General features: G+C 43.8%; 1 protein-coding gene across 5 annotated transcripts in view; it reads left to right on the top strand.

The window, feature by feature from the left end:
* The window catches only part of PAK1 (p21 (RAC1) activated kinase 1), a 206,048-nt gene that overhangs the window by 176,646 nt on the left and 1,619 nt on the right, over nt 1–27,783 (top strand). For all 5 annotated transcript variants that reach the window (XM_027848175.1, XM_027848173.1, XM_027848174.1 and 2 more), the window contains exons 9-14: nt 3,676–3,724; nt 8,886–8,998; nt 17,156–17,273; nt 17,507–17,606; nt 20,101–20,297; nt 22,028–22,165. In XM_027848175.1, coding sequence (XP_027703976.1) covers nt 3,676–3,724; nt 8,886–8,998; nt 17,156–17,273; nt 17,507–17,606; nt 20,101–20,297; nt 22,028–22,165 — 715 coding nt within the window. The remainder of the gene's footprint in view (nt 1–3,675; nt 3,725–8,885; nt 8,999–17,155; nt 17,274–17,506; nt 17,607–20,100; nt 20,298–22,027; nt 22,166–27,783) is intronic.

Here is a 27,783-nt window from a genome sequence, read left to right on the forward strand (position 1 = left end):
TCTGGTTCTCAATTTTCTTTTTGTAAAATAAGTACTTAAGACATTATTCTGAGAAGGAGTCCATAGGCTTGCCCTGACTGCAAGGGGTCCATGACACAGAAAAGGTTAGGAACCCCTCAATCAGATGGATAATATCCCATTGCAGATAGCTGTAATGCAGAAGATCACAGGATAACTGCATTAAAGAAATACAAAGTGCTGTGTAAGCATTCCTGCTCTTTACCCAGAGCTTGGGGGCCAGGGGGCTGGCGTGACTTTGCAGTGTCGAGAGTTCCCTAGCCTTCAAATGCCCTGAATCTGTCCTAAATGATAAGTCACAGAGGCAATCTGGGGTAGTGGATAGAACCATCTTTGGTGTCACGACGACTCCTGGGTCTGACGTAGATCTGCCATTGTGACCTTGGACTCAGCTTAGTCACTGAACCTCTTAGTGCCCCAGACAGATCTCTAGGGATTAAAGTTGCTCCATAGTTTCTGGTCTGCACTGGCAGAGGGAGTGTCCTCCAACCATGAAATCACTGGTCTGAACCCCTCACGTGCAAAGACAGCAGAAAGGGGATGATGTTGGAGTGATTTCATGGTAGGTCAAGACTGGTCTTGGGGTTGTGAGAAGATGTAATATGGAGAGTGAGATTGGGAAGGCATCTGGCCCAAGCTGGGAGAGCGTAGCAGGGAGCGTGTTGGCCCTGCTTCCAGCCAGTGATCCAAGTGATTGGTCCTGTCTTTTTCTTGTGTCATCTTTGTGATGGATAGAGGTGTTCATGAGGATGTGTGACAATCCCAGGGTGTACCTGATGTGCCCACTCTGTGGACCTCTGTGACGAAATGATGGATTGCTCTCCGGTGCTTGGCCCACTCAGATCTATTATGTATTAGAATTCTCTCACTGCTCAGGCTCTGATTTCTTTTACACCCACAGCCCAGCTTTTTGTCTGTGGGTGGCTTTTTTTTTTTTTAAAAGTCCTAGAGACTGAAGGCTAATTGTATGTCTGTCTGTCTGTCTGTCTGTCTGTCTGTCTGTCTGTCTGTCTCTCTCTCTCTCGGAGAAGGGAGGGAGAGAGTGAGAGCATTCTGTAGTGGCTTGTGGGTCTAGGCAGCCTTTGGGGCATTCATTGTCAACTAACCATGGTCCTAGACCATGGCTGGGCCTCATGGGGTGAGGGGGCGGGGCATGTACTGTCCTTAGGACGAGGCCTGTGTAGTCGGTCATCTTGATAGGAGACTGTAGAATCTTGAGTTAGCTCCAGATTCATGGGGTTTATGCCCCACAGCAAAAGTCTGTCTATGGTTCTGTGACCCTGATTACTGTAATTTTCAGGCCAAAATGCATACTTGTAAATTCCTTGTAATCTTAAATAGGCTCCAAAGAGCTCCTGCCATAGTACATAATTGGAACTCTTCTATTTTTCAATGAAAAGTAAAGGTTACTGTCTAAAAGTAAAGGTTATAAGATGCAGGGTCACAAAATTATGCCTTATGCATCATGGGCACTTAATTTTTTTTTGAATTTGTCAAATTGGGTTTTTTCCTACCATCAACCCCACCCCCTCCCTGGAAAGAAACACATTCCAATAAGAGTCTCGGTTATTGGCACAAAATTTGGATTTTCTTGGTTTGCACTATACAATCATAGGTCCATGAAATATTCTGAGTTAGAAGGGACTTTAGAACATACTGCCTTAAACTACAGGATGGGCGCACATGGAATGTTAGAGCTCTTCCTACCCCCCTTCTAGATCCTCTGAATCTAATTCTAGTGCCACGCCTTACAGAGTCTCATTGATGGCGTATCAAAATAACTCTGAGAATATGTTTCTCTTTGTGAGAGGGTTGTTTTCTGCCTGTACAACCCTGTGTGATTTGAATAGCTCATTGTGTGTAGCTTTTCAGGTATGTATATATCTGATATATAATTATATTTCATATATATTTATATACACATGTAGAAACAACATATAATTTGCCTGAGTGTATGTATACATATTTATTCAGTCATCTCAGCATGTCTTGACTCTTTGTGACCCTATTTGGGGTTTTCTTGGCAAAGATACTGGAGTGGTTTGCCATTTCCTTCTCCAACTCATTTTACAGAGGAGGAAACTGAGGCGAACAGGGTTAAGTGAGTTGCCCAGGGTCACACAGCTAGCAAGTGTCTGAGGCCAGATTTGAACTTGGGAAGATGAGTCTTCCTGACTCCAGGTCTGATACTCTATCCACTGTGCCACCTGGCTGCCTGTGTATGCACATATGTATGTATAAATGTATATACATATGTGTCACTGATTGTGAGTGTGTATGCATGTCTGTGTGTGTTATGGAGGTGCACCATGGCATGCTGGTTTTTGTAGTCAGGAAGGCTTAGGTTCAAATCATACCTGATTATATAAGCTGTCAGTGACCCAGAGGACTTCTGAGACTGTGAACTATAGATCAGTTGTTGATCTGCACTGGTAAAGGAAATTGCATCATTAGGAGGTAGAGGCATTTAGGTAACCCAGTGGATAGAGCATTGGTCCTGGGTTCAAGAAGACCTGAGTTCAAATCCAATCTCATTCACTTACTAGGTCTGTGACCCTGGGCAAGTCATTGAATCTCTTTCTGCGTCAGTTTCTGTATTTGTAAAATGGGGATAATTAGCACACCTACCTCCTAGGGTTGTTGTGATAATAGAAGGTGATACTATTCATTAAAAGCTTTGTAAACCTTAAAAGTAGGGCACTTAGGTGGTGCAGTGGATAGGGTGCCGGACCTGGAATCAGAAAGATCTGAGTTCAAATCCATCCTCAGACACTTACTAGCTATGTGACCCTGGGCAAGTCACTTAACCCTGTTTGCCTCAGTTTCCTCATCTGTCAAATGAGCTGGAGAAGGAAATGGCAAACCATTTCTGTATCTGTCAAGGAAACCCCAAAAAGAATCACAAGACATGAATGAAGTAATTGGACAACCAAAACCTTAAAAACAACGAAAAACCTATCTGAATGCTAGCTCTTACTCTTATCAGGGGAGTTTCTTGCAGCAGTGAAATCATAGGTGTGACCAGACATCTTTCAATATCCAAATCAAAGAGGTTCATAACTTGAAGCCTATAAACTTGCTTTTTAAAAAAATTGATAGCTATTTCAACATAATTTATTTCCTTTGCAATTCTATATATTTTCTTTTATATATTTTAAAACATTAGTCTGAGAAGGAGTCCTTGACAAAAAAGGTTAAGAACTCCTGACCTCAACTATACCTGAACCTGCCATTGCAGGTCTCCCCAGTTCCTGACCTAATGATCATCTTTGCCTTTTTTTTTTTTTAATTTGCACTTGATTTTTTTGAAAGTCTAATTCTCTGTGTAACTTTGATCAAGTTCCTTTCTCTTTCTGAGTCTCCATTTTCTCATATGTAAAATAAAGACTCGGGACAAGACAAGGCAGGTTTCTTCAATCTCTGGCATTCATTCTGAGGTCCCTCCCAGCTCTGACACATAGGTTTTATATCCCAAGATCTCTTTAAATCTGGGAAATCTTGAAATATATCACCTAATATAAGCCCATTCCTTGCTAAGGGTCTGAGTGGTGATATTTTGAAGAAGCATGAGTTTGGAGTTCAGGTCAATAAGTGATCTCGTCCGTATTAAATACCTGTGTTTCTCTCTCTCTCTCTCCCTTTCTGCTTCATTTATAGAGCTTCAGGAACAGTATACACAGCAATGGATGTGGCCACTGGACAGGAGGTGAGTGTCAATCATTGACAACTACTTTTGAGACAGTAATGGTTTTTGTCTGTCTTTTTTTAATCCCATCTTTGGGACCATAACTCTGGTTGGTAGAATTGCCTTATTACTTACTCAAAATATTTTTTTCCTATAGCAAGATTTGTATTGTAGTGAAAACCACTTCTGTGGAGTGGAGTAAAAGCATCTATTCACATCTGCACCCTAAGCACAGGGAAATAGGTAAAGACGGCAAGTTCACCATGGGGTCTCGGGCAGGTCACTTTCCATCGGTCTCCTTAATTGTAAAATGAGGAAATTGGACAATGTAGTTTGTAAGGTCCTTTCCAAATAGAGTTGTCAGCAAGCACTTAGTAAGCACTCACTACGTGCCAGACATTGTGTTTAGTGCTTGGGAAACAAGTAGAAACAAAAAGAAAGGCAGTTCCTGCCCACAAGGAGCTTACATTCTAGCCGGGAAGACAACATATAAAAGGAAGCTGAATTGGGTGGGAAGAGGAAGGGAGCATGGTGATGGGGCATGGTGGAAAAAAGCACCTTGTGTGGGTCATGGGGGAAAAAGTCTGGAGGGACAGAAGCAGGATCCACAGAGGAATGAAGGTGTGAATGTGACTGGCCCCCGCGACCCTTCTGTAAAATGGAGGCTCTGGGAGGGAACAACAAATCAGAAGAAGGGACTACAGCCTGAGAAGCCTGCAGGGATGGAGGGATCTTCCAGGTCAAGATAGGAGTGGGAGCACAATGGTGAACACATAACACTCTATGTTTTAGATTCTTTCATTCTATATTCAAATATCCTTTGGTTATGTAATTTTGAGGTCCATTCTAGCCCAAAGATTCTGTTTCATATAGTCTCTTCCCATTCAGTTTGAGCAAGCATACATTTATTAGGCACCTACTGCATTCAAGGAACCTTGCTTAGACACCAAGGATACAAGACAAAATAAGAAAAAATGGCTCTTGTGCTCAAGGGGCTCTCGTTCGGTTGGGGTGGATACAACAAGGAAATGGATAAGTAAACACATGATTATCTGAGGGGAGAGAGCAATACCTAAGGGAATTTGGAAAGTCTACCTGTAGGAGCTGGTGCATGAACTAACCTACGTGGCACAGTGGTTTCTAGAGTGGTGAGCCTGGAGTCAGGAAGACCTTAGTTCAACTCCAGCCTCAGTCACTTACTAGCTGAATGACCCTGGGAAAGTCACTTAACCTCTGTTTGCCTTAATCCACTGGAGAAGGAAATGGTAAACCACTCCAGTGTCTTTGCCAGGAAAACCCCATGGCCAGTATTGGCGTGCTGTGGTTCATGGGGTCATGAAGCGTTGGACATGATCAACCCACAGCAACAAGAAGCGTGAGCTAAGCTTTCAAGGAAGCCAGGGGTTGTGTAGGTGAAAGGTTCCTAACTTGTTCTGTTGATATTGTTTTGTTATTGGACCCTCATGGCAGTCTGGTGAAGCCAATGGGCTCCTTTTCAGGATAATGTCTTTTAAATGCATAAAATAAAATATGTAGCTTTCTAAGGGAAACTAATTTTATAGAAATTAGCACTACAGTCATCCATGACTGTTGGGTCCCCTGATCCATGTTCCCTGTGTCTTTGTGGAAGAACAGCTCCAGACCTGGGGTTCCTGGAAGGCCCAAGAGGCCCTGTTGTGTGGGAGGCAGGAAGAGAAGCTGGAAGTGATATATGCCCGTGTTATCTGTGGTCATAAGCTGTGAATGGACGTTGTCCCATTAGGACGGCTAATGCAGAGTCTCAGGAAGGGCTGCTTTCTGTCATCGGGGATTATGGATCTTTGATCGGGCTGTCAGCACGCAGGCATCTGCTGTTCTGAATAATGGATGGAAGTGCAATGCCCCAAGATTGGTCTGGGAGGTGGGAGCTATTGGATGTCATTAGGAGGAAGGAAACCACAGGCAGGGTGGCATTGCTTTTCTTAGGACGAAAGATCGTAATGTAAAACTGTGAGGGGCCCTGGATGCCATCTAGTCTAATTTAGCCGCCTCATTGTAGTGATGATGAGAGTGTGTGTCTGGTGTCACACAGGAACAGATTGAGGCATCGTTTGAACTTCAAATAGGGTCGTTTTTCTCTTTCATTCATAATAATAGCAATAACAACAGTAATGATAGCTAGCATTTATGTTTACGAAGAACTTGACAAGTGTTATCTCATTTAGTCCTCATAACAGCCCTGGGATGGAGGTGTTATTATTATTCCCTTTTTGCGGATGAGGAAACTGAGACAGGCAGAGATTAAGTGACTTGCTCAGGGTTACACAGCTCTGAAGTGTCTGAGGCCAGGTTTGAACTCAGGTTTTCCTGACTCCACGTGCAGCGCTTTATCTACCACTCCACCTATTTGCCTAAACCAAGAACCCATGTTTCTCAGTATGAAATATCTTGTACATAGTGGACATTTATTAAAGGTTTCCAGATGAAAGTTTGGCTGAGTTTCCAGTTATGTTCAGCTCAACAATCCTTTATTAAGCACAGGGCCCTGAGCTAGGGGCTAGGGTTGCAAAGATGAGTAGGGTATGATGTCTGCCCTCAGTGAGCTTTCAGTCTAGCAGGGGTGCTAAGACATGAACACATCATTGCATTTTGGAGTTGAGCATGCAGCAATACATTGGTCATTGACCTTAGAGTGGAAGGAAGGATTAAATGTCTACTATATGCCAGGCACTGTGCTAAGCATTTTACAAATATTATCTCATTTGATCCTCTCAACAGCCCTGGAAAGTAGGTATAAAATCCACATTTTATAGTTGAGGAAACTGAGTCAGAGAAAGGCTAAGTGACTAGCTCAAGGTTACCTAGCTAGTAAGTGTCCGAGGCCAGATTTGAGCTTTCTAACTCTAGGCCCAACATTATTTCTCCCACTAGTTGCCTTTCTAGAAGCCTCAATTCTAGGTCCCCCAACTTTACCACTTACTAGCTTTGTGATCTGGCCAAGTCACTCTCTTTTGTCATGTATTTCTTCTAGAGGAAGTAGAGAGAGAGGGGAAAGGAAAGGGAGAGAGTGAGAAGGGGAGAGGAAGAGAGAAAGGGAGAAGAAGAGAGGGAGAGAAAGGAGGGGGGAGAGAGAGAAGAGAGAGAGGGAGAGAGATAGGAGGATAGAGGGAGATGAGAGAGGAAGGGAAGGAGAGAACGAGGGAGAGAGAAGAGTGGGGGAGAGGGGGGGTGATGGGGAGGTAGATAGGGAGGAGGAGGGACTAGATGATCTTTAAGACCTTTTTCTGTTCTTGTTTATCCTTTGTGTTTTTTTGTCCTCTAGATCGGAGATGGGGAACCTGGGGTTTTGAGGCCACATGTGACCCTCTAGGTTCTCAAGTGCGACCCTTTGACTGATTCCAAACTTCACAAAACAAATCCCCTTAATAAAAAGGATTTATTCTCTAAAATTTGGACTCAGTCAAAAGGCCGCACCCAAGGACCTAGAAGGCCACATGTGGCCTTGAGGCCACAGGTACCCCACCCCTGCTCTAGACCCTTTTACATTACTTATTCCCTAAATGTATTCTTCTCCCTTTTCCAGAGAGCCATCCCTTAGATCAAAAAATTCTAAAAATAGGAAAAAGAAAAAAAAGAAATGTAAAACTAAACACATGTAAAAAAAAAAATAAAAGCCTGACCTTCTAGCACCCATACCCCCAGTCCTCTTCCAAGAATGCCAGGTGATACCTTCTCATTTCTCTTTTTTTTTTTTAGTGAGGCAGTTGGGGTTAAGTGACTTGCCCAGAGTCACACAGCTAGGAAGTGTTATATGTCTGAGGCCGGATTTGAACTCGGGTCCTCCTAACTCCAAGGCCAGTGCTCTATCCACTGCACCACCTAGCTGCCCCCTCATTTCTCTTCTTTGGGGCCAGGCTTGATCATTGAACTTTTCTAGAATTCAGTTTTAATTGTTTTTCAACAAATCCTTTTTAAGTACCTGTAGTATACAGGGCCCAGGATTTAATATGGGAAATAGAGAACTGCATAAGCATTATTTTTGCCCTCAAGGAGCTTATAAACTAAGTTTCGAATTTGGTCTTTCCATTTCCAACAAAAAAATCGGCATACATATAATACAATATATATGTTATGCATACACATATATCATACATATGTGTATATTATATGTGTGCATGTGTATATGTACACACATGCATACATATATAAAAGATTTTATATTCATACCTAATGGGATTGACAGTAATAATAACAGCATTTATATAGTTAGGTTTGCCCAGTGCTTTGCAAATACTATCTCATTCTGTCCTCACAATAACCCTGGGAGGAAGGTGCTATCATTATCCTCATTTTACAGATGGAGAAACTGAGACTGAGACAGGTTAAGTGATTTGCCCTAGGTCCCAGGGCTAGTAAATCTCCAAGGCTAGATTTGAACTTGGGTCTTCTCAACTTCTGGCCCAGGACTATATCTGCTTCACCACCTAGCTGCCTTGATCTGTCCCAGGAGGAGTCCCAGTATTTAAAGCTCTTGGCTCTATGGCACGAGAAGTCATATAAAGCACTGTCTTCCTGATGTTGTAGAAGAGGTAGCGAGGTGTATGGTAGTAGGGACATTGGATTTGCAGCCACAAAAATGGTTCAGATTCTGGCTCTATCACTTACTTATGTGTGTGAGCTTGGACAATCACTTCTCTCTCCAGGCCTTGGTTTCCTTCTTTGTTAACTGAGGGCATGGGACAAGATGACCTCCACGGTCTGTGGCCCCTTGGGAGAAGTCATCCAAGTATCTCCGTTGTCCATTTAAAGGTGAAGGAACTAAGTCTGCCAAAAAGTTATCAGGGATTTGCCTGGAGTCACACAGCTCAGCTATGTCAGAACCAGAACCCAAGTCCTCTGACCTCAAGACCATTTCTTCTGTCAGACTGCAAGGGTGTCCTCATTTCTGGCACTTAGTACATGGGTGACCTTGGGTAAAGAGTCCAATTTCTGAGCAGGACACATGTTCTGGCTTTGGGGAGAGGGTAGCAATGTTACAGCAACCTAATAAGCAGCATCTTCCTATACTTTGGGTTTGGTTGTGATGTCTGACAGGCCAGACACACTGGACAGCACCGATTCCTTGGCTGTGAGTGAGGTGGGCTTCCTGCTAGGTCCCTGTTGCTGGCCTTTAAAAGTGACTTTGACCTTTCTCTGTGTTCAGGTGGCCATCAAGCAGATGAACTTACAACAGCAGCCCAAGAAGGAGCTAATCATTAATGAGATCCTGGTCATGAGGGAAAACAAGAACCCCAACATAGTGAACTACCTGGACAGGTATGTCGTTTCAGGTGTGGTCAGCTGGAGGCTGAGGGGGAGGCATTCTACAGAATCACAGAGTTGGATACCTGGAGAGAGGAGGTTACTGCCCAACCTGTAACTGAATAAGAATCTACCATCTCGCATCTTCTACTCGTGGTCCTCTCTGCAATGGTTCCCATTTTTGAAGTGTTTTAAGGTTTGCAGATTATTTGCCTAACAACTTTAATAGCTGGTAATTATATTGCACTTTACAGTTTATAAAACATTTTGCCTGTGTTGTTGGGTTTTCTTAGCAAAGATCATTTCCTTCTCCAGCTCATTTTACAGATGAGGAAACTGAGGCAAACAAGGTTGAGTGACTTGCCCAGGGTCACACAGCTAGTAAATGTCTGAGACTGGATTTGAACTCAGATCTTCCTGACTTCAGGCCTGGTGCTCTATCCACTGCACCACCTAGCTGCTCTTTACCTATGTTACATGTTTATATCTCATTTGATCTTCACAGCAGTTCTGTGAGGTAGGTGCTGTTGCTATACCTATCTTGCTGATGAGGAAATTGAGTCTTAGAGAGGTTAAGTGACTTGGTCCAGTTAGTATCTCATGTAGGATTTGAAATTTGGTCTTGACTCCAGGTCTAGTCTTCTATCTATTATCCTGCCTACGAAACCATATAAGACAGGGGGAAAACAGAAGTTTTGTCTGATAGTATGCTATATCTGATAGTATGCTACAGACCTCCTGGGCAGAAGGAAGAATTAGATCATAAACCTGGCATGTAGACATGATATAGTCCTGATGGGGGAACTCCAGTGCTCTGGATAGTTGCAGGGTTTCTCTTTCTCTCTTCCAAAACCAGGACAGTTTCATTCTACAGAAAGTAGAGGATTTGATAAGGAGAGCTGCCATTAGTTATCTGATTCTGACCAACAAAATGGAAATGCCTACTGATGTAGAGATGACCAGAACTTTGGCAAATGATGGGCATAGCCTGAGACGCATGTTAGATTTTGGAAAAGCATACTTAAAAATGTTTAGCAAAAAGGGCAAGTAGGATATATTGGCTTAATATTTTACAGGGGAAATGGGCCCAAGAAGGATGGGAAAATCTCTAGAATTGAGGCAGCTGAGTAGTGTAGTAGATAGAGCACTGGGTTAAGAGTCAGGAAAACCTGAGTTCCAATCCTGACTCAGATTTCTAGCTATGTGACCTTTTGGGCAAGTCATTCGTCCTCTCTAAGGTTTAGTTTCCTCATCTGTACAAAGAAGAAGTTGGATTCGATGACCTCTAAGATTCCTTACTTGTAGTTCTAAATCTATAGATCTCATGAAATTGTGAAGATTCAAGCAGAAATATTTCTCATGAAACAGAAAGTAGAGGAACTTCCTAAAGAGGTTCCTATGAACGCATAGGGAATTAATTGATGGACTCAGATTTTTTAAAAGATACAGAGAAGATGGAAACCAGGCTGGAAAACTGAGGATGAATACAAAGTAGGAAGTGTCAGCAGTACCAATGCACAGAATGAGCTGAGGCTTGTCTGATGAATCCTAAGGACAATGAACATTCTTTTAAAAATTAATTTAATGTTTTGTTTTTCTTTTTCCTTATTACATGTAAAAACAATTTTTATCACTTTTAAAAAAAAATTTCATTTTTGAATTCCAAATTCTCTCCCTACTTCCTCCCCTCCCCCTGCATTGAGAAGGAAAGCAATATTGGTATATATATGCAGTCGTGCCAAACATTTCCATGTCAGTCATGGACAACAAACCTTTTGGCAATTTTTTTTTCAGTGACACTCACGGACGAGGAACAAATTAAAAGGAAAGGGCTGCTACTCAGGGAGGATGGGAGGACTGCAAAGGATGAGAGGGAGAAGCTTCTTTCCTAGCTCATCAGCATAGAATCATGAAGCTGTATAGGTAGAAGGGAATTTGGGGACCATCTGTTCCAACCTCCTCACTTTCCAATCATAATTATAGCTAGCGTTTAAAGGGGCGCACTTACGAGGATTGTTAGGCCCATTTCACATGAGAAATCTAAGGAAGACTCCGGGAAAGGCCTTGCCCAAGGTCACAGATGAAGTCAGCAGAAGAGTCAAGAAATGAACCAGCTCCTCTGGGTTCACTGTTACACGCAACTCTTATTTCATCTCTGTTTTTTTCTTTATCTTTGGTCTGAGAAAGGTGGAACAAAAGGAACTGAGAGAGAAAGTTGAAATTCAAATAATGTAAGATAAAAGAGAGCACTTGGGCAGTGAGGTAGCAGCAAGGTAGCGCACGGGATAGAGTGCCAGGCCTGGAGTCAGGAAGACTCATCTTCTGAAGTTCAAATCTGGCCTCAGATACTTCCTAGCTGTGTGACCCTGGGCAAGTCACTCGACCCTCTTTGCCTCAGTTTCCTCATCCGAGGAAATGGCAAACCACTCCAGTATCTCTGCCCAGAAAACCCTAAATGGGGTCATGAGGAGTTAGACATGGCTGAAAAATGACTGAACAAAAAGAGAACACTTAGCTTTCATTGATGAACTCAGGTCATCAATCTGGGGGTCACATCCTTGAGGGCTGAAAGAACTAGCGAAATTGATGGCTGAGCTATTACCAGTGATCTTTTCAAGGTAGTGGAGATCAGGATAGGTGCCACTTATGTAAGACTGGAGAAAGGAAAATTTGTCCCAATTTTCAAAAAAATGAAAGAATTTTGCATCTGTAAATTTTAGGACAGAGATCTGTACTTGTTTCTCTGCCAAAATTTTTAGAAGATATTATTAAAGAGCAGTGGGGAACAGCAGATAGGGAGTCTCACTTCACGGTCAGGAAGGCCTGAGTTTAAGTGCTATCACTGACACACATGGGCTGTGTGACCCTGGGCAAGTCACTTGACCTCTTAATCTTCTAGGCAAACTACAAAGGGTTTAAGATGTGGAGAAGTTGTCAGTCTGTGTTGGTAGAAGAAGTTCCTTTCCAGGAATTCCCTACACCAATGAAATCACAGATATTATAAAAACAAATATTAAAGGGATGGTTAGTAGACATCTAGAAAAGGAAGCAGTGATCCCAGAGAACAGGTTATGCCAGAGGATGAATCTCATTTCATTTTTGGATGGAGTTCCTAGATGGCCAGATCAGAGGAATGCGGTGATAGTTTATTTCTAGAAGTCTCCTATGCTATCCTTGTAGATAGGATGGAGATATATGTTCTAGTTGATAGGATGTTTAGGTCCATTCAGAGTTGGTTGGATAGCTGGACCCACAGGAGACAGCTACTAATGGCTGGTTGTTAACTTGGAGAGAGATCTCTAGTAGAGTACTCCATGCCCTTAGCCCCGTGCAGTTCAACATTTTCATCCTTGATTTGAATGAGGCCATAGAAGGAAGGCTTGCCAGATTGCAGGTAACACGAAGCTTGCAAGGATATCTTGCAAAGTCAGGTTACAAAAAGATCTCACAGCCTAGTATGATGGGTCAAATAAAAAAAAAAGACGAAATTAAAGAGCTAAATTATATATTCTCTACTTATTTATTTATTTATTTTTATTTTTTATTTATTTCATTTATTTATTATTTTTTTTTTTGGTGAGGCAATTGGGATCAAATGACTTGCCCCAGAGTCACACAGCTAGGGAGTGTTATGTGTGAGAGGCTGGATCTGAATTCAGTCCCTCCATTTCTCCAGGGCTGGTGCTCTATCCACTGCACCACCTTGCTGCCCCTCTACTTAGTTTTTAAAAACCACCTTAGTGAGAACAAGATGGGAGAGGTGGAGATACAGAGTAGTTTGTGTGAAAAATAAATCTGAGGGATTTGATTGAGAACATCAACTGTGTGACTGATGGTGGCCAGTAAAAAGAGTCCAAATGAGTTCATCGACAGCACATATAGTAGAATCCCAAAGTAGTGATTAAAGAGTTAATAACCCCCAGAAGAGAGGTTTCTGCGGGGTGCCCCAGTGCTCTGGCTCTGTGCTCGTCAGAGTTTTATCAGTGACTTGGTAAATGTACATAGTCTGCTGATATGTGTTTGTGCATGATGGAGGCAGGGTTCAGAAGAACCTAAACAAGTTGAAGTAAGGGGCCACATCGAATAAACATAATTTAATAGGGCTTGCTTGTTTAATAGGGATAAGTATCATGTCCCACCCTAGGATCAAAGCATCAGTCATACAGCTATGGAATGGACATGGCTGTACACAGATTTGTTCAGAAATGATCAGAGGATTTTGGTCAGTGGGGACCTTCGTTGAGGCAGAATATCTCAGCTATTGTAATTTTTGTCTACATCAAGTGAGCGTCTGATGTACAAAGTGATGGAAGAGATCACCTCTCTGCCCTGGGCAGCCTATCTCTGCATTACTTTGTCTCATTCTGGGTGCCCCTTTTTGGAAGGATGTTGTAAATAAAGCATGTGGAACTTTTCCCAGAGGAGAGTGACCAGGACGGTGAGGGGCTTGTTAACAACTGTTCTACATCAAGATTATTTTTAAGAACTGGGAAATGTTTAGCTTGGAGAAGACCTTTGAGGAACATGATAGCTCTTATCAGATCGGTGAAAGGTTGTCATGTGGAAGAAGGATTAGAAGTTTTCCCTTGATCCCACAGGACAGAACCAGGAGCAGTGGGGTGGAAAATGCAGAGAGACATTTTTTAGTTCAATGTGAGGAAAAATTTGCTAATCCAAAAATAGACTGGACTGCTTCAAGAGGTCTTCATGGGTTCTTTAATGCTAGAGCAATGAAGGGGCTCAGTGGCTAGAATATTGATAAACTTGCAATCAGGAGGAGCTGAGTTCAAATTCTGCCTCAAGGGCTCACTAGCCATCTGACTGTCTGAGGCAGGATTTGATCTTGAGTCTTCCTGACTCAAAATCTGGTATTTATCCACTAGGCTTAGGAGTAAAAGTCTTAGAAGTAAGTGAAATCTTCGGAGGGACAGACCTGATTGCTCTTTTCTATCTGAAAGCTTGTCAAAGGGGCAACGGAGCAGATTTGTTCTTCATGCTGCCTGGAGGTAAAACCTCGACCAGTGGGAAGACATTTTTTGAAGGGGGAGGGTACGGATTTCAGCTCAGTATAAAGAGGAACTTTCTAACCATTTGAGCTGTACACATCACAGTGGAACAGGAGGCTTCGGGAGAGGCAGTGAGTTCCCTCTTTACTGCAGGTGTTTGAGCGGAAGAGATGCTTCTTTCCCATGACTTGAATTTTAATGGAGAGTGACCACAGTCTGATGACCCCCTGCTTGATGTATTCTTTGCTCCAGCCCCCTGAACTCCTTCATGTTCCCCTAATTTGGGTGTTTCATCTCTCCCCTCCATGCTTTCACCCATGTGCACCCCATATCTGCTGTGCCTTTCTTCCTCATTTCTGTCTCTCAAAACTCTTTAACTCACCTTAAGTCTTGGTCCAGATGAAGCCTTCCCTAGTTGCCTCAGCTATTTGTATTCTCTCTTCCCTCAAATCACCTTAATTTGCACTAACACCTTTGGCGCACCCTGCATATTGAACTCTGGGCTTCCTGCATCTACTTTAGTGATTTCTAGGTTTGGGGTTTCTATGTGTCCGTGAAACCTTGGGTTCGACTTTCAGTTTGAACCTGGATAGAGTCACCTTGGTTCCATGTGTTCCTTCCACCTAGTCTACCCTCTTTGGAAAGTGTCATCTCTCCCTGCATAGTGCCCCTGGCTGGGAATTGTCATCAATACTCAGGTAGGGGAACAGGCACATGCTATGGCTTCCTGTTGGTGATAAGGATCTGCCAAGTCTAAAGTGCCAGGTTGAGGAGGGTCCCTGTGCGAGCCACCTTGCAGCCTCCCTAGCTCAGCCTGCCCACCTTCTCCAGACTCTCTTTGTGATGCCAAGAGTTTGTAGAGGGGCAGAAGCTAAGGTGCAACTTTTAGTGTGGGAAGGTTCTTGGGAGGAGGAGGGGAGGAGCTGATGGCAGCTCCAGAGGGCTGTTTGGGGACATTAGAGTGGTGGTGGATATGGCAAGAAGGTGGCAGGAAGCCAATCTGGGAGCACCGAAATATTGGAGCCAGAATTCTAAAGTCTCTTCCAACACTTAAAAACATGATCTTATGACTTCTTCATTCATACACATACAAAGTGGATATAATGCTGTGTAATAAGCATTGATAAAAATGATAATATTTTCTCTATCTGAAGAATGGGCACCACTGACCTTTCTTTGGGGTTTTTGTCCCTAAAAGGACTGTGCTCTGGGCCTGGAGGATATTGGGCAGCGTAACAGAGTGAGGGGGGCAGGATGTTTGAGGTGAGACCTTGTTCATGTCCTATCTGTTCTGGGTAAGAATTAAGAGATCACAAGACCGTTGAATCACCTTCCACATATTCCATATATGTCTTGTATGTTCCCACTTAATTTACATACTGTCTCCCCTGTTTGACTGTGAGCTCCCTGAGAGCAGGGGCCACATTTTTGCCTTTCTCTGTATCCCCAGATCTTAGTGTAGTTCCTGGCATATAAGGAGTGCTTAATATAAATGCTTATTGACTGATTGAGGCTATCATAGACTCCAGTTTCTCAAACACTTCAAAATTTACTGTGCTGTTTCCTCATACCTCTATAAAGGTAGATAGCACAAAGGTAGTCATCCCCATTTTACTGACTATGGGACTGAGACTCAGTGAGATTAAGTGAGTTGCCTGTACCTACATAATTAATAAGTGGCAAGACCCTCTGACTCCAAAATCCACTCTTCTACCTACTCTCCAACAGGCCAGGTAATAAGTATAAAAATACTTTGAAAAGAATAAAGCATTCTTTATGGATGTACATATTTATTTATTTATAGCAGACCAGCAGCATTCTGCCATCCTCCTCCATCCACCACACACACATTGCCTAGTCAGGAAGTTGCTGAAGAGCTGGCCCAGGTGGTGTGTTGGTGAATCATTCCTCCTGTCCAGTCATCTGTCACGTTACTTTATGTAGTGGCTCAGCTCCAATATTCTATCCCTGTGCTAGGTGCCCCAAGGCAGGTCTTGGTCACTAATCCTTTGTCTTTTTTGAATGGATCTTTTTAGCAAGACTTAAATCGTCCAGAAGAACGTACAGGTTACTGCCCATGAAGGGTTCCACAGGAGGTCATAGATCATTGACATCATAGAACTTTGGCATCTTAAAATGCTGGAATCATAGAATCTTGGCATCTCAGAAACACAGAATCACAGATTCTTAAAATTGGGAGGGTCTTTAAAGGGCCTCCCAATTCTTTGATTTGATCTTTCTTATAATGGGAGAGGGGGCAGCTAGGCCCTATACTGGGTTAAGAGCTTGTTTCCTAGGCTAATACTTTTGCCACCTAGGGTTTGGGGAGGTAAAAAGAATTCCCATTTCTATTGTACTTTAAGAACCACAAGTCTGTGTCCTCATAACACCATAAGGTAAATAGCATAAAGGTGGTGCAGTGGTTAGAATGCTGGCCCTGGAGTCAGGAAGAATCATCTTCCTGAGTTCAAATCTGGCTTCAGATACTTATTGGCTGTGTGACCCTGGGCAAGTCACTTAACCCTGTCTGCCTCAGTTTCCTCATCTGTAAAATGAGCTGGAGAAGGAAATGGCAAACCACTCCAGTATCTTTGCCAAAAACAAACCGAACCAAACCAAAAACCCAAATGAGGTCATGAAGAGTTGGACATGCCATGATTGAAAACAACTGAACAACAACAACAACAACAAATAATGGAAGTGTGGGGGGAGGGTGGTAGTATATCCCACATCCAGTTAAGGTTGATCAAGGTACAAGAAGAACACAGAGCCCTTTTGTCCACCATATTCTCTGGGTGTTTGTGAGGCCTTAATAATAATTATGGGCCAGCCCCAGGTCTTCATTAAAGCTCTGTCCCAGTCAGTTCCTTGCCTGTTCGCATAGCTTAAACCTAAAGAAACTACCACAGGAGAAGTGGAGGGTGGTCACGAAGCAGGGCAGTGGGAAGCTAAGGTTTCTAACCTGGGCCAGCCCATGAAAATAGGTCTAAATGTCAGGCTTTGAGCCATGGAAGGAAGTCCTGCTGGCTTGGTTTTTTTTTTTTCCCCTCTGGAGTCCTGTGCCTTGAAGGTGCACCCCTTACTTTTCAGCTTCAGGAAGAACTGTGGCTCACAGATTTTTTCATTTTTTCATTGTTTTTCTCTCTCTGGCTTCCTGCCTTTGCAGTTACCTAGTGGGAGATGAGCTGTGGGTCGTCATGGAATACTTGGCGGGTGGCTCATTAACAGACGTTGTGACTGAAACCTGCATGGATGAAGGACAGATAGCAGCTGTGTGCCGGGAGGTAAGGTTGGCCTAAGAAACCCACTTCTCAACTTGGCCCCTTCACCTGGAGGGACCTCAGGCCTAGAACTACCCTGCTGGGCACTATCAGAAGCGAGAGGAGTCTACACCGGCAAAGTCTTAGAGTATTGCAATGGTAGAATTTTCGATTTCATAGGATTTTAGGATTAGCACCGTAGAACCTCAGAATCACAGAATGTGGTGCATTAACGGGTTTCTCTTCTCTCCCTCTAGTGTCTTCAGGCTTTGGAGTTTCTGCATTCCAGCCAGGTCATTCACAGGGACATTAAGAGTGACAATATCCTGCTTGGGATGGATGGTTCTGTCAAGCTAAGTATGTCGATGGGCCGGGCAGGGATCGCCCCTTTGTTAATTGTGCAGCTCTGGGTCCCGGCTGTAGGTGAGGTCTGTGCTGCAGATGACTAAGTTATATCAGGAACAGGCCCTTGGACAGCAGGAGGAGCACCAAGGGCAGCCTTAGCAGTCACCCTTCTGGGAGAGTGAGTTTGATTTGACAGTAGAGGTATGGCGGCGTGTAGGGTGGCAGGCACCGGAGATAAACTTGGCCTGTTTCACAGTTTGGCTCTATAGGACGGCCCCTCTCACAGCTAGGTACCCGTTAGGCTTGGCGCTGGGACCTGACCGTGTGACGTTGGGTAACTCACTGCCCCTCAGTGAGGGGGCTCACCAAAGCCCCTTTGGTCTCTCTGGGTGTCCGCTGTAAAATGAGAAGGCTGGACCAGATGGACTCTGAAGGTTCCTTTCATCTCCACATCCTTTGGCCTTGTCTATGACTGTGACTGCGTCCTCTGTGACCCGCCCTCATCCCCATAGTGCTGAGTGCAGGGCTTTAGGCGCATGCTGTGTGCTCGGTGGAATCGGGGATCCTCAGAGTTGGAAGGAATTGTCTAGTATAGAGACAGATTAAAATGGAACTGGGAAATGTTTAACAAAATCAGCAAAAATATAGTACAACATAGATAATGTTAACTTGTGGTCTCCTAAGTCAGTATGCAGCCCACAGGGACCTGTTTAGTATTTTAATTTGACACCACTGGTCTAGTACAACTTCTACCTGAATAGCAATCCCTTCCTTAATAATGCCAATAAGTAATGCTTGTGTACAGCCCATGGTGCAGTGGAAAGATCACTGGCTCTGTAGTCAGAGGACCTGAGTTCAAATTCTGTGACCTTGGGCAAGTCACTCTGTACTTCAGTTTCCATAACCTCTCCAGCTCTACATCTCTGATCCTATGTACTTTACATACATTATCTCATTTTATTCTTTAGCAACACTGAGATTAATACTAGAGGCATTAGTAATGCCATCTGTTGTTGTTGTAGTTGAGTCATTTCAGTTGTGTCTGACTCTTTGTGACCCCATCTGGGGTTTTCTTGGCAAGGATACTGGAATGGTTTCTCATTTCCTTCTTCAGCTCATTTTACCGATGAGGAAACTGAGGCAAATAGGGTTAAATGACTTTCCCAGGGTCACGTAGACAGTAAGTATCTGAGGCCAGATTTGAACTCAGGAAAATGAGTCTTTCTGATTCCAGGCCCAGCAGTTCTATCTACTGCGCTACCTAGCTGCCCATTTTACAGATGAGGAAATAGAGACTGAGAGGTTAAGCGATATGCCCAGATAGTTATTGTCAGAGGCAAGCTGCAAATACATCTCTCCTAAATCCCCACCCAGTGACACATCATGTTACCTCCCTGTGATATCTCTGACAAGTAATCATCCAATTTCCTCTTGCAGAGCTCTAGTGATGGGAAACTCACTACCGTCCAAAGCAGCTCATTTGCCTTTTGAACAGCTCCAATTATTAGGAGCTGGTAGACTTTTCATTTGTTATTCCTAGGCCTGCTCTCTGAGCTCTGCAAGACAAGCCCAATTCCTCCTTCACACAACAGCCCCTTAGGTCCCTGAAGTCAGCAGTGATGACCATCCCAAGTCTTGTCTCTTCCAGGTGAAACATTCCCAGTTTCTTCAGCCTGTCTTCATGTGATATGATCTCCAGCCCCTTACCATCTTCATCTCTCTTCTTTGGATACACTTCGACTTGTCACTGGAATTCTGAATAATGTATTCCCAGAACTGAGCACAGTACTCCAGATGTCTGACCATACAATATACAGGGATTGTTGCCTCCCTTATTGAGGGCAGCTGGGTGATACAGGGAATAAGTCCTAGACTTTTGAGTCTGGAAGACCCGAGTTCAAATCCTTTCTCAGACACCTACTAGCTGTGTGATCCTGGGCAAATCATTTAGCCTATCTCAGACTCAGTTTCCTCATCTGGCAAATAGCACATACCTCACAAGGTTATTGTGAGCCTCAAATGAGATTATAAAGTGTTACATGGACAGGTAGGTGGCGCCATAGTGCTGGGCCTGGAATCAGGAAGACTTTTTATGTTCATGAGCTCAAATCCGGCCTCAGACACTTCCTAGCTGTGTGACCCTGGGCAAGTCACTTGATCTTGTTTGCCTCAGTTTCCTCACTTGTCAAATGAACTGAAGAAGGAAATGGCAAACCACTCCAGTATCTCTGACAAGAAAACTCTAAATGAGGTCATAGAGAGTTGGACATGACTAAAAAATTATTGCATAAATGCTAATTATTGTTATTATTATTCTATACTCCATTCTATTAATGTAGCCTGAGGTTGTGTTAGCTTTTTTGGCTGCCACATCGCACTGTTGGTTACTCTTGACCTTTCAGCCCACTATGAAATCTCTAAAGGCTCACGGAAGGAAAGCCCTTAGTGTTAATTGAATAAACGAATGTTGAATAAACTCACTTTCTGTCCTCTTTTCCCTCTCCAGCCGACTTTGGTTTCTGTGCTCAGATCACCCCGGAACAGAGCAAGCGAAGCACCATGGTGGGGACCCCATACTGGATGGCCCCGGAGGTTGTGACTCGGAAAGCCTATGGGCCGAAGGTGGACATCTGGTCCCTGGGCATCATGGCCATAGAGATGATTGAGGGGGAGCCCCCCTACCTCAATGAAAACCCTCTGAGGGTGCGTGCTCTGGGCTTCTTCTGTTAGCCAAACTGTGGGTGTCTGAGGGGTTAGGCTGTCGATTACACCCCCTACTCGAACCTCCTCCATGCCCAGTGCTGTGAATGGCAAACCTGATCAATCCATTGATTGATCACAGTCCATCTGTAGTGCTCCAGGGTTTGGGGCGGGGACAATACACACATATGTATACACACTATATGTGTATTTTTACATGTACTATCACCCCAGAACAGAGCAGACAAAGCATCGTGGTTGGTGTCCCATGCTGAATGGTACCTGGATGGTACATATGCGTATATATGCATGTGTATATATGAATATAGAGATATATGTTCATGTATATAAGCAAACATATGTGTATATGTGTATATATAACCTATATATCACTTGTTTCATTGCTTGCCTTTGCTAAAGAATTAGTCACCCACACTTAGCTAGGCCAGCTCTCAGAAAACAGGCGTGGTCTGTGGTCAGGACCATACTCGAAGCCTTTCCAGTTGGGTAGAACCCAAGGTTGCCTTCAACAATCTGCCATTGTTGTTGTTCAGTTGTGTTCAACTCTTCGCGACCCCATTTGAGGTTTTCTTGGCAGAGATACTAGAATGGTTTGCCATTTCTTTCTCCAGTTCATTTTACAGATGAGGAAACAGAATTAAGTGACTTGCCCAGGGTCACACAGCTAGTAAGCGTATGAGTCTAGATTTGAACTCAGGTCTTCCTGACTCGGGGCCCAGTGCCCACTGCGCTGCCTAGTTGCCCCAACAATCTGTCAAGCAATCAACAGATATTTGTGACACCTAGTATGTGCCAGGTACTCTACTACATGAAGGGGTTTATGGGGCAGCTACGTGGTAACAGTTACTAGCTGTGTGACCCTGGGCAAGTCACTTAACCCCAATTGCCTAAAAAACAAAAAAGTTAAAAAATTAACAAAATAAATGAAGGGGGTTACAAAGACAAAAGTGGAGGTGTTTTTGCCCTCTAAGCATTAGCACTCTCCCCATGCCTCAGTGGGACGTTGGTGAGACAGAGAAGAGAGGCCGCAGCATGCTCACTCACATCCCCACGTGGGGTTTATGGGAGCACATGGAAAGCCAGGCCAGTCATTCTGGTTCTCCTGACTCCTGGGCGTCGTTGGGGGAGTGCCGCGTGACCCTCAGCGTGCTGCAGAGATGGGCACGGTGATTGTTCTTAGTGTCCTGAGCTGGGAGGAATGCTAAAGCCAAGAGTAGGAAGACCAGAGTTCAAGTCCTCATGCTGACATTTATCAGCAAGTTATTTTTGGTCTTTTTATCTCGAATGGGGAGAGTTATGTTTGTATTCCTTCCCTCACAAGGTGATATGATACTGATAAGCCTTAAAGGGCTATAGAAATGGGAGTTATTATATATAGGGTGTCCCAAAAGTCTTTGTGTAGTTTTAAGCTACACTTTGGGACACCTGGTGTGTGTGTGTGTGTGGCTCCATGTGTATATGGATGTATGTATATGTAACAGTGTGGGTATATATACACACATCTACACACACATACACATATGTAATCCTAACACACTACAGAAATATACACTCATGTTTTTGTACCGGCATCTGGGTCCTGGTAGGCTGAAGGGAAAGTCCAGTCAGGACCTTGTCTAGTTGAGGGATTGAGGCACATTGACTGTGTTTCTGCACATGTAGAGTATGTCAAATGATGACCTCCAGAGGATTATCTCTCCTTGTATCGACAGGCCCTATACCTCATTGCTACTAATGGTACTCCTGAGCTTCAGAATCCAGAGAAGCTGTCTGCCATCTTCCGGGATTTCCTGAACCGCTGTCTTGAGATGGATGTGGAGAAGAGAGGGTCAGCCAAAGAGCTGTTACAGGTAACACCCAGATTGGTAGGTCTCTGGGGTCCTGGCTCCTGTGTCCTTATCCCAGCTCCTTCTGTCTATAAAGCCCAGAAGGGGCACTCATTCACTTAGCAGATGCTTAAGTGCTTACAACATGCTGAGCACTGTGCAAGGTGATGGGAGAGATAGGAATTTTATAAAAGAGATGGTCCCTGCCCTCTCGGAGCTTATAATCTAGCAGGGAGATAAGACACATACACAGATTGTTATTATACATGGGACACGTGCTTCAGAGAGAGGGAGAAAAAGCGTTGTGTGGGGAGGAAAATTGTCAGCAATCAGATTTGATGGGCTGGAGGACATCAAGGAAGAGGTGTGGTCTAGTCCAGGATGGATGTGTCAAACTTGTGGCCCACAGCACTCCTGAGTGCAGCAGACCAGATTAAAATGTAATTGGGAAATGTTTAACAAAATAAATAAAAATACAACCCAACATAGATAATGTTAATTTGTGGTTTTCTAAGTCACTCTGTGGCCCCTGGGGACCTGTTTCTATTTGAATTTGACATTAGTGGTCTGGTATCTTTAAAGAACCTCGAATTTGGGGCAGGAAAACTTTGCCCCTGTCACCGAATGTGTGGTGCTGGTTTCCTCTTCTGTAAAATGAGAGGATTTGAAGAGATGACTTCTGAGTTCCCTTCCATTTGTAGACCTGTGGTTCTATGTTCTCTTAGGTTTCTTTCCCATTTTAAATCTGCTAGTTCTGTAGCTTTTGAGCTGGGCTTTAAAGGGTGGGTAGGAGCCACAAACATTTCCTAAACTTCTATGTGGTATGTCAGGTGCTAAGCAATGGAGAATATCCAGTGATGACTGAGGTCCAGCCCCTCTCTACCCTGATGGAATTCATGGTCTAGCACGGCAGATAAAACTCAGGGAGTAATAGCTCTCCAGGACAGTGTGAAAGACAAGGGGGAAAAGGTGTAAAATGCAATGCATCTTCTGAGGTGGGAAAGATCCCTTCAGCCTTGGAGGAAAAAGGAAGGCTTCATGGCGGAGGTGGCCTTAGAATTGGGCCTTGAAGGTAGGAATCAGATAGAGGTGACAGTGAAACCAAAAGCAAGAAGAGGGGGAAATTTTAAGAATTCTTTGGTGTACAGTGTGTGTACCCATTTGCCTGGAAGGTAGCTTGAGATAGGATTAGAAATCTTGGTTGTGAAAGGCCTTAGAGTTTAGTCTAAGGCCTACAGGCTTTAACCTGTATGCATGAGGGGCCACTGAAGCTTTAGAAGCAGGGGAGTGATGTCATCCGAGTAGGAATTAAGGAGCTATTTTCGATAGCCTCTGCAGAATGAATTAGAATAGTTAGGGGGTGCACATGATAGGAAGACCTGGCTTCAAACCCTGCTTCAGATCCTTGGTAAGCTGTGTGACCCTAGACAACTCTCATGACTTCTCCCAGCCTCAGTTTTCTCATTGCAAAAAGGATGTAAAATAGCAATTCACAAAGTTGTTGTGAGCATCAAATGGGCTAATATATGTAACATGTTTTACAAACCTTAAGGGGGTATATATAAATGCTTGCTATATTAGAGGGATGAGAGACCAGAGGCAGGGAAAAACATTCATTCAACAAACAATTATTAAGTGACTCCTGGGCAGAGTGGGAAGAACGCTGGATTTGAAGTCAGCAGGCTAGGGTTTAAATCCTGGCTCTGCCATTTATAACCTTTGTGACAAGTCACTTAACCTCTGTTGGTCTCAGTTTCCTTGTCTGTAAAATGGGGGAATTGGACCAGATGTCTTTTTTAAGGTCCCTCCCAACTCTAGATGCTGTCATCTGAGGTACTGGGCTAGGCACTAAGGGGGAGATATTGTAATAGTTCACATATGTATTCAAGAGATATATGACTCACACACACCCAGGGAACTCACCTAACTACAATTTGTTGGCATCGCACTATAGGGAACAATAGGGCACACATGTCAGCCTGTGACAGGGCCACTGTGGGTCCCATCTGTTCTGATTACAGGACATTCCTTGGCACGAGTGGGATGTAACCAGGGGCTAGCTGCCTTTGCCAGGACTAGCGATTGATCCCAAGTGGCTCCCTGCCCCTCCTGGGGGTACATTCCTTCATAGCCCAGGGTGATAAAGAAATTCCTCTGATAGCAATCAGCAGTGGTAAGAAAGACCCATGCACCCATAATTATACCAATTAGAAGTAAGGCAGATAAGAATGGACACCTGGGTTGGTTTAAACAAACAAACAGATAAAAAAATTGAACAACTGAGCAAATAAATAAATAAATGGATGGATGGATGAATAAGTCAATAAATGAATGAATGAATTGATGCTTAGTGGTTATGCCTGATGGCCTTATCAGTCACTGTGGCCATATCTGTCAATGCATGCCTCCAAGCCTCCAGAAACAGGAAAATATTATTAAGTGACTCCTGGGTACACAGCAATACACATTAGGAAGAACGCTGGATTTTGGAGTCAGCAGACTTGGGTTCCAATTCTGACTCTTCCATGTATTGCCTTTGTGACCTAGGACAAGTTACTCCCTAACGAGGGATGGGTTTAGGGGAAAAGATGATTAAGTTCTGTTTTGGACACTTTGAGTGTGAGATGTTTATGGGAGGGACATGCAAGTGGCAATATCTAGCCTTGTGATTTCATCAGCGTGGGGGACTTCCAGTGTGGAAACTCCCTCCCCTGATGTCCAAGACACAGAAACCACTCAGCTGTGGTCTCACAACTTGTATGTGTCAGAGGCAGGCTGAAACCTCGCTGTTACTGATTCCAAAGCATCTAGTTGGAAGTGAGAAAAGTATAGTTAATGAATTTGACAAGAATGAGAAAAATTGAAGGTGACCCTGCATCTATTCGCATAATGTGGTGCTGTTGATGACCTTCATGGAAGTCAGAGGATGTGAGAAGAGAGGAGAGAGCATCATTTTAATGACTGATGAGGATGGGGGTGTGGGTAAAGAAAGAAGAGATGGGGTCTGGCTACTGTGCCACAATCTCATCTTTAAAATGTAGCCAGGATCTTCGATGGCGGCATCATCTCTGTGGTCGTCCTTCCATAGCAACTGCGTATTGCCCTCTGGTCACTTTTAAGAGTCCACCAGTCATCTGAAGGTTTTATGACATGTTTATGTCTATGCCGTAGAGTGAAAGAATCTCTGATCCAGAAGGGGCTTCACAGATCATCAGTCCAGTGACGGGGAGCTCATTACATTGTAGGACAGATGTGGTTATAGGAAGTTTTCTCATATTGAGCTGAAATCTGCCTCTTGAAAAGCAGCGTGGTGTAGTTGCTCGCTGGACTCATTGACAGAGTGACAGAATTTTAGAGTTGGAAAGAACTTTGGTCGCCATAGATGAAAAGAATTCTCCCTTTAACATACCTGACAAATCAGGAAGACCTGGGTTCAGATCCTGCCTCTAATACTTACAAACTGTGTGACCCTGGACAAGTCACTTACCTTCTGTCTGCTTCAGTTCCTACAGCTTTAAAATGGATATTACAGTACCTGCCTCACAGGGTTATTCTGAATGGGTAGAGCAATGAATTTGGAGTTAAGAAGATCTGAGTTCAGATTCTGCCTTAGATACTTGCTTAGCTGTGTGACCCTAAGTCTCTTAATGTGTCTCAACCTCAGTCTTCTCATCTATATAATGGGGATAACAGTAGCACCTACCTCACAGGGTTGTAAGGATCAAATGAGATAGCCTGTGTATGGTGCTTATAAACCTTAAAGTACTATATAAATGCTAGCTGTTATGTTATATTATATTAAAATGCTTATTCTGTTATGTTATATTAAGATGCTTTGCAAACTTTAAAGCACTATATAAAGTCAGCTGTTAATATTTTTATTATATATTGTTCTTAGTTCTACTTTCTGAGGCCTGGCAGAACAAGTTTGTTCTTTCTTTGCCATGACAGCTTAAATTTAGAAGACTCCACATCCAAAGGTGTTAAGATTATAATTGGATTCTGCTGTATGCTGAAAACGTCACCACTTGTTCTGAACTCTCCCCCGAAAGAGAAACCACACCTAGAAACAGTCCAACTCGGGCACCTCAGGAGAAGAATCATATTTACTGGCTAAAGGGGCTAGCGAGGAAACGCAGGGGGGCTTTTGCAAGAGTATCGCCGATACTTGGCTTGGCTGTGGTGGTTCTAACAGCACCTGTGGAAGGGAAAAGGTCGTGTCAAATGAGATAGCAGAAAGCACTTTGTAAGCCTTCAGTGGCTGTATACACTGGCTGTGGTGGTTGACACGCTCACGGTTGCTGTTACTGTTGACATGCTAGCTCTTGTTGACGTTGCTGACTGCTAGCTGTTACTGTTGTTATTATTATTTCTAAGTCATTTTGGCCGCTTGGAGGCCTAGCATCTCAGAGCTGGAGAGGAGCACAGAAGTTGTCTACACTGGCCCTTTCTTGCGGTCCCCTTGAGAAGTAGCTGCCATCCTTCCTCAGCTTTAGCACCTCTGGTGACATTCTTTTGTTGAGCACTTCATGTTATTTGAGATTTCCTCTTCTTGTGTTCATCGAAAAGCTCTCCCCGTAACTTCCTCCTATTGCCCCTAGCCCTGAGCATCCCCACTCATACTCCCCAGTAGAGTAAAATTATTCCTTCTTCCTTGTTATGGTCCTCCATGTGTTTGAAGACAGAAGTTATATTTCCACCTACGCCTTCCTTTCTCCTCTAAACAGATTCCTATTTAATGCACATGCCCTCTCTTGATAGAGTTATAGTAGTGTGGCAAACTCTAAGCCACATAGAACGATGCCTGCGGGCCCCAGGGTGACTGTTTTAAAGTGTAAAGGTATCTGTGCTTTAGTGTATTTTCATTTATTTTGTGCAATAATTCCCAGTCACATTTTAATCTGGTTCTGGCCACACCTGGGAGTGTTGTGGGCTGCACGCAGTGTGCTTTCCCGACACCTCTAGTTCAGAGTTCCCTTGCTGTCCCAGCACCTTCCTCTGAATGCACTCGAGCTTCTCAGTTTTTGTTGTTGTTGAGTTGTTTTCAGTAGTGTCCAACTCTTTGTGATCCCATTTGGGGTTTTCTTGGCAAACATGCTGGAATGGCTTGCCTTTTCCTTCTCCGGCTCATTTGACAGATGAGGAAACTGAGGCAAACAGGGTTAAGTGACTTGCCCAGGGTCATACAGCTAGTAAGTGTCTGAAGTTGGATTTGAACTCAGGTCCTCCTGACTCCAGGGCTGGCATCCTATCCACTGTGCCACCTAGCTGCCCTAAGCTTGTTAATACTTCTTTCAAAGTGAGTCTCCCATAGCTGGGCACAATAACAAAAGCTTGCAGTTATTAAGTACCTACTGTATGCAGAGCTCAATGCTGGGTACTAGGGGAGATGCAATGTTACATAAGGGATAATAGTGATAGGGGTCTGTCCAGGCAGCCTTGCTCGTTTCCGTCCCCTTATAATTTGATAGGGATGCTTAAATGCCCCAGTTAGCATATTAGAACTTAGGTGGACCTGATGGAAATAATGTTTGAGGAGACAGTTTGGACTACTGAAAGGTGTCTTTAGAATTATCGAGGCAAGATGCAGTAGATAGGGGGTTGAGGCTGGAGTCATGGGATCCCACATTTAGAGCTAGAAG

Source organism: Vombatus ursinus, unplaced genomic scaffold (assembly GCF_900497805.2).
Source record: "Vombatus ursinus unplaced genomic scaffold, bare-nosed wombat genome assembly UNPS02005659.1, whole genome shotgun sequence".
NCBI lineage: Eukaryota > Metazoa > Chordata > Mammalia > Diprotodontia > Vombatidae > Vombatus > Vombatus ursinus.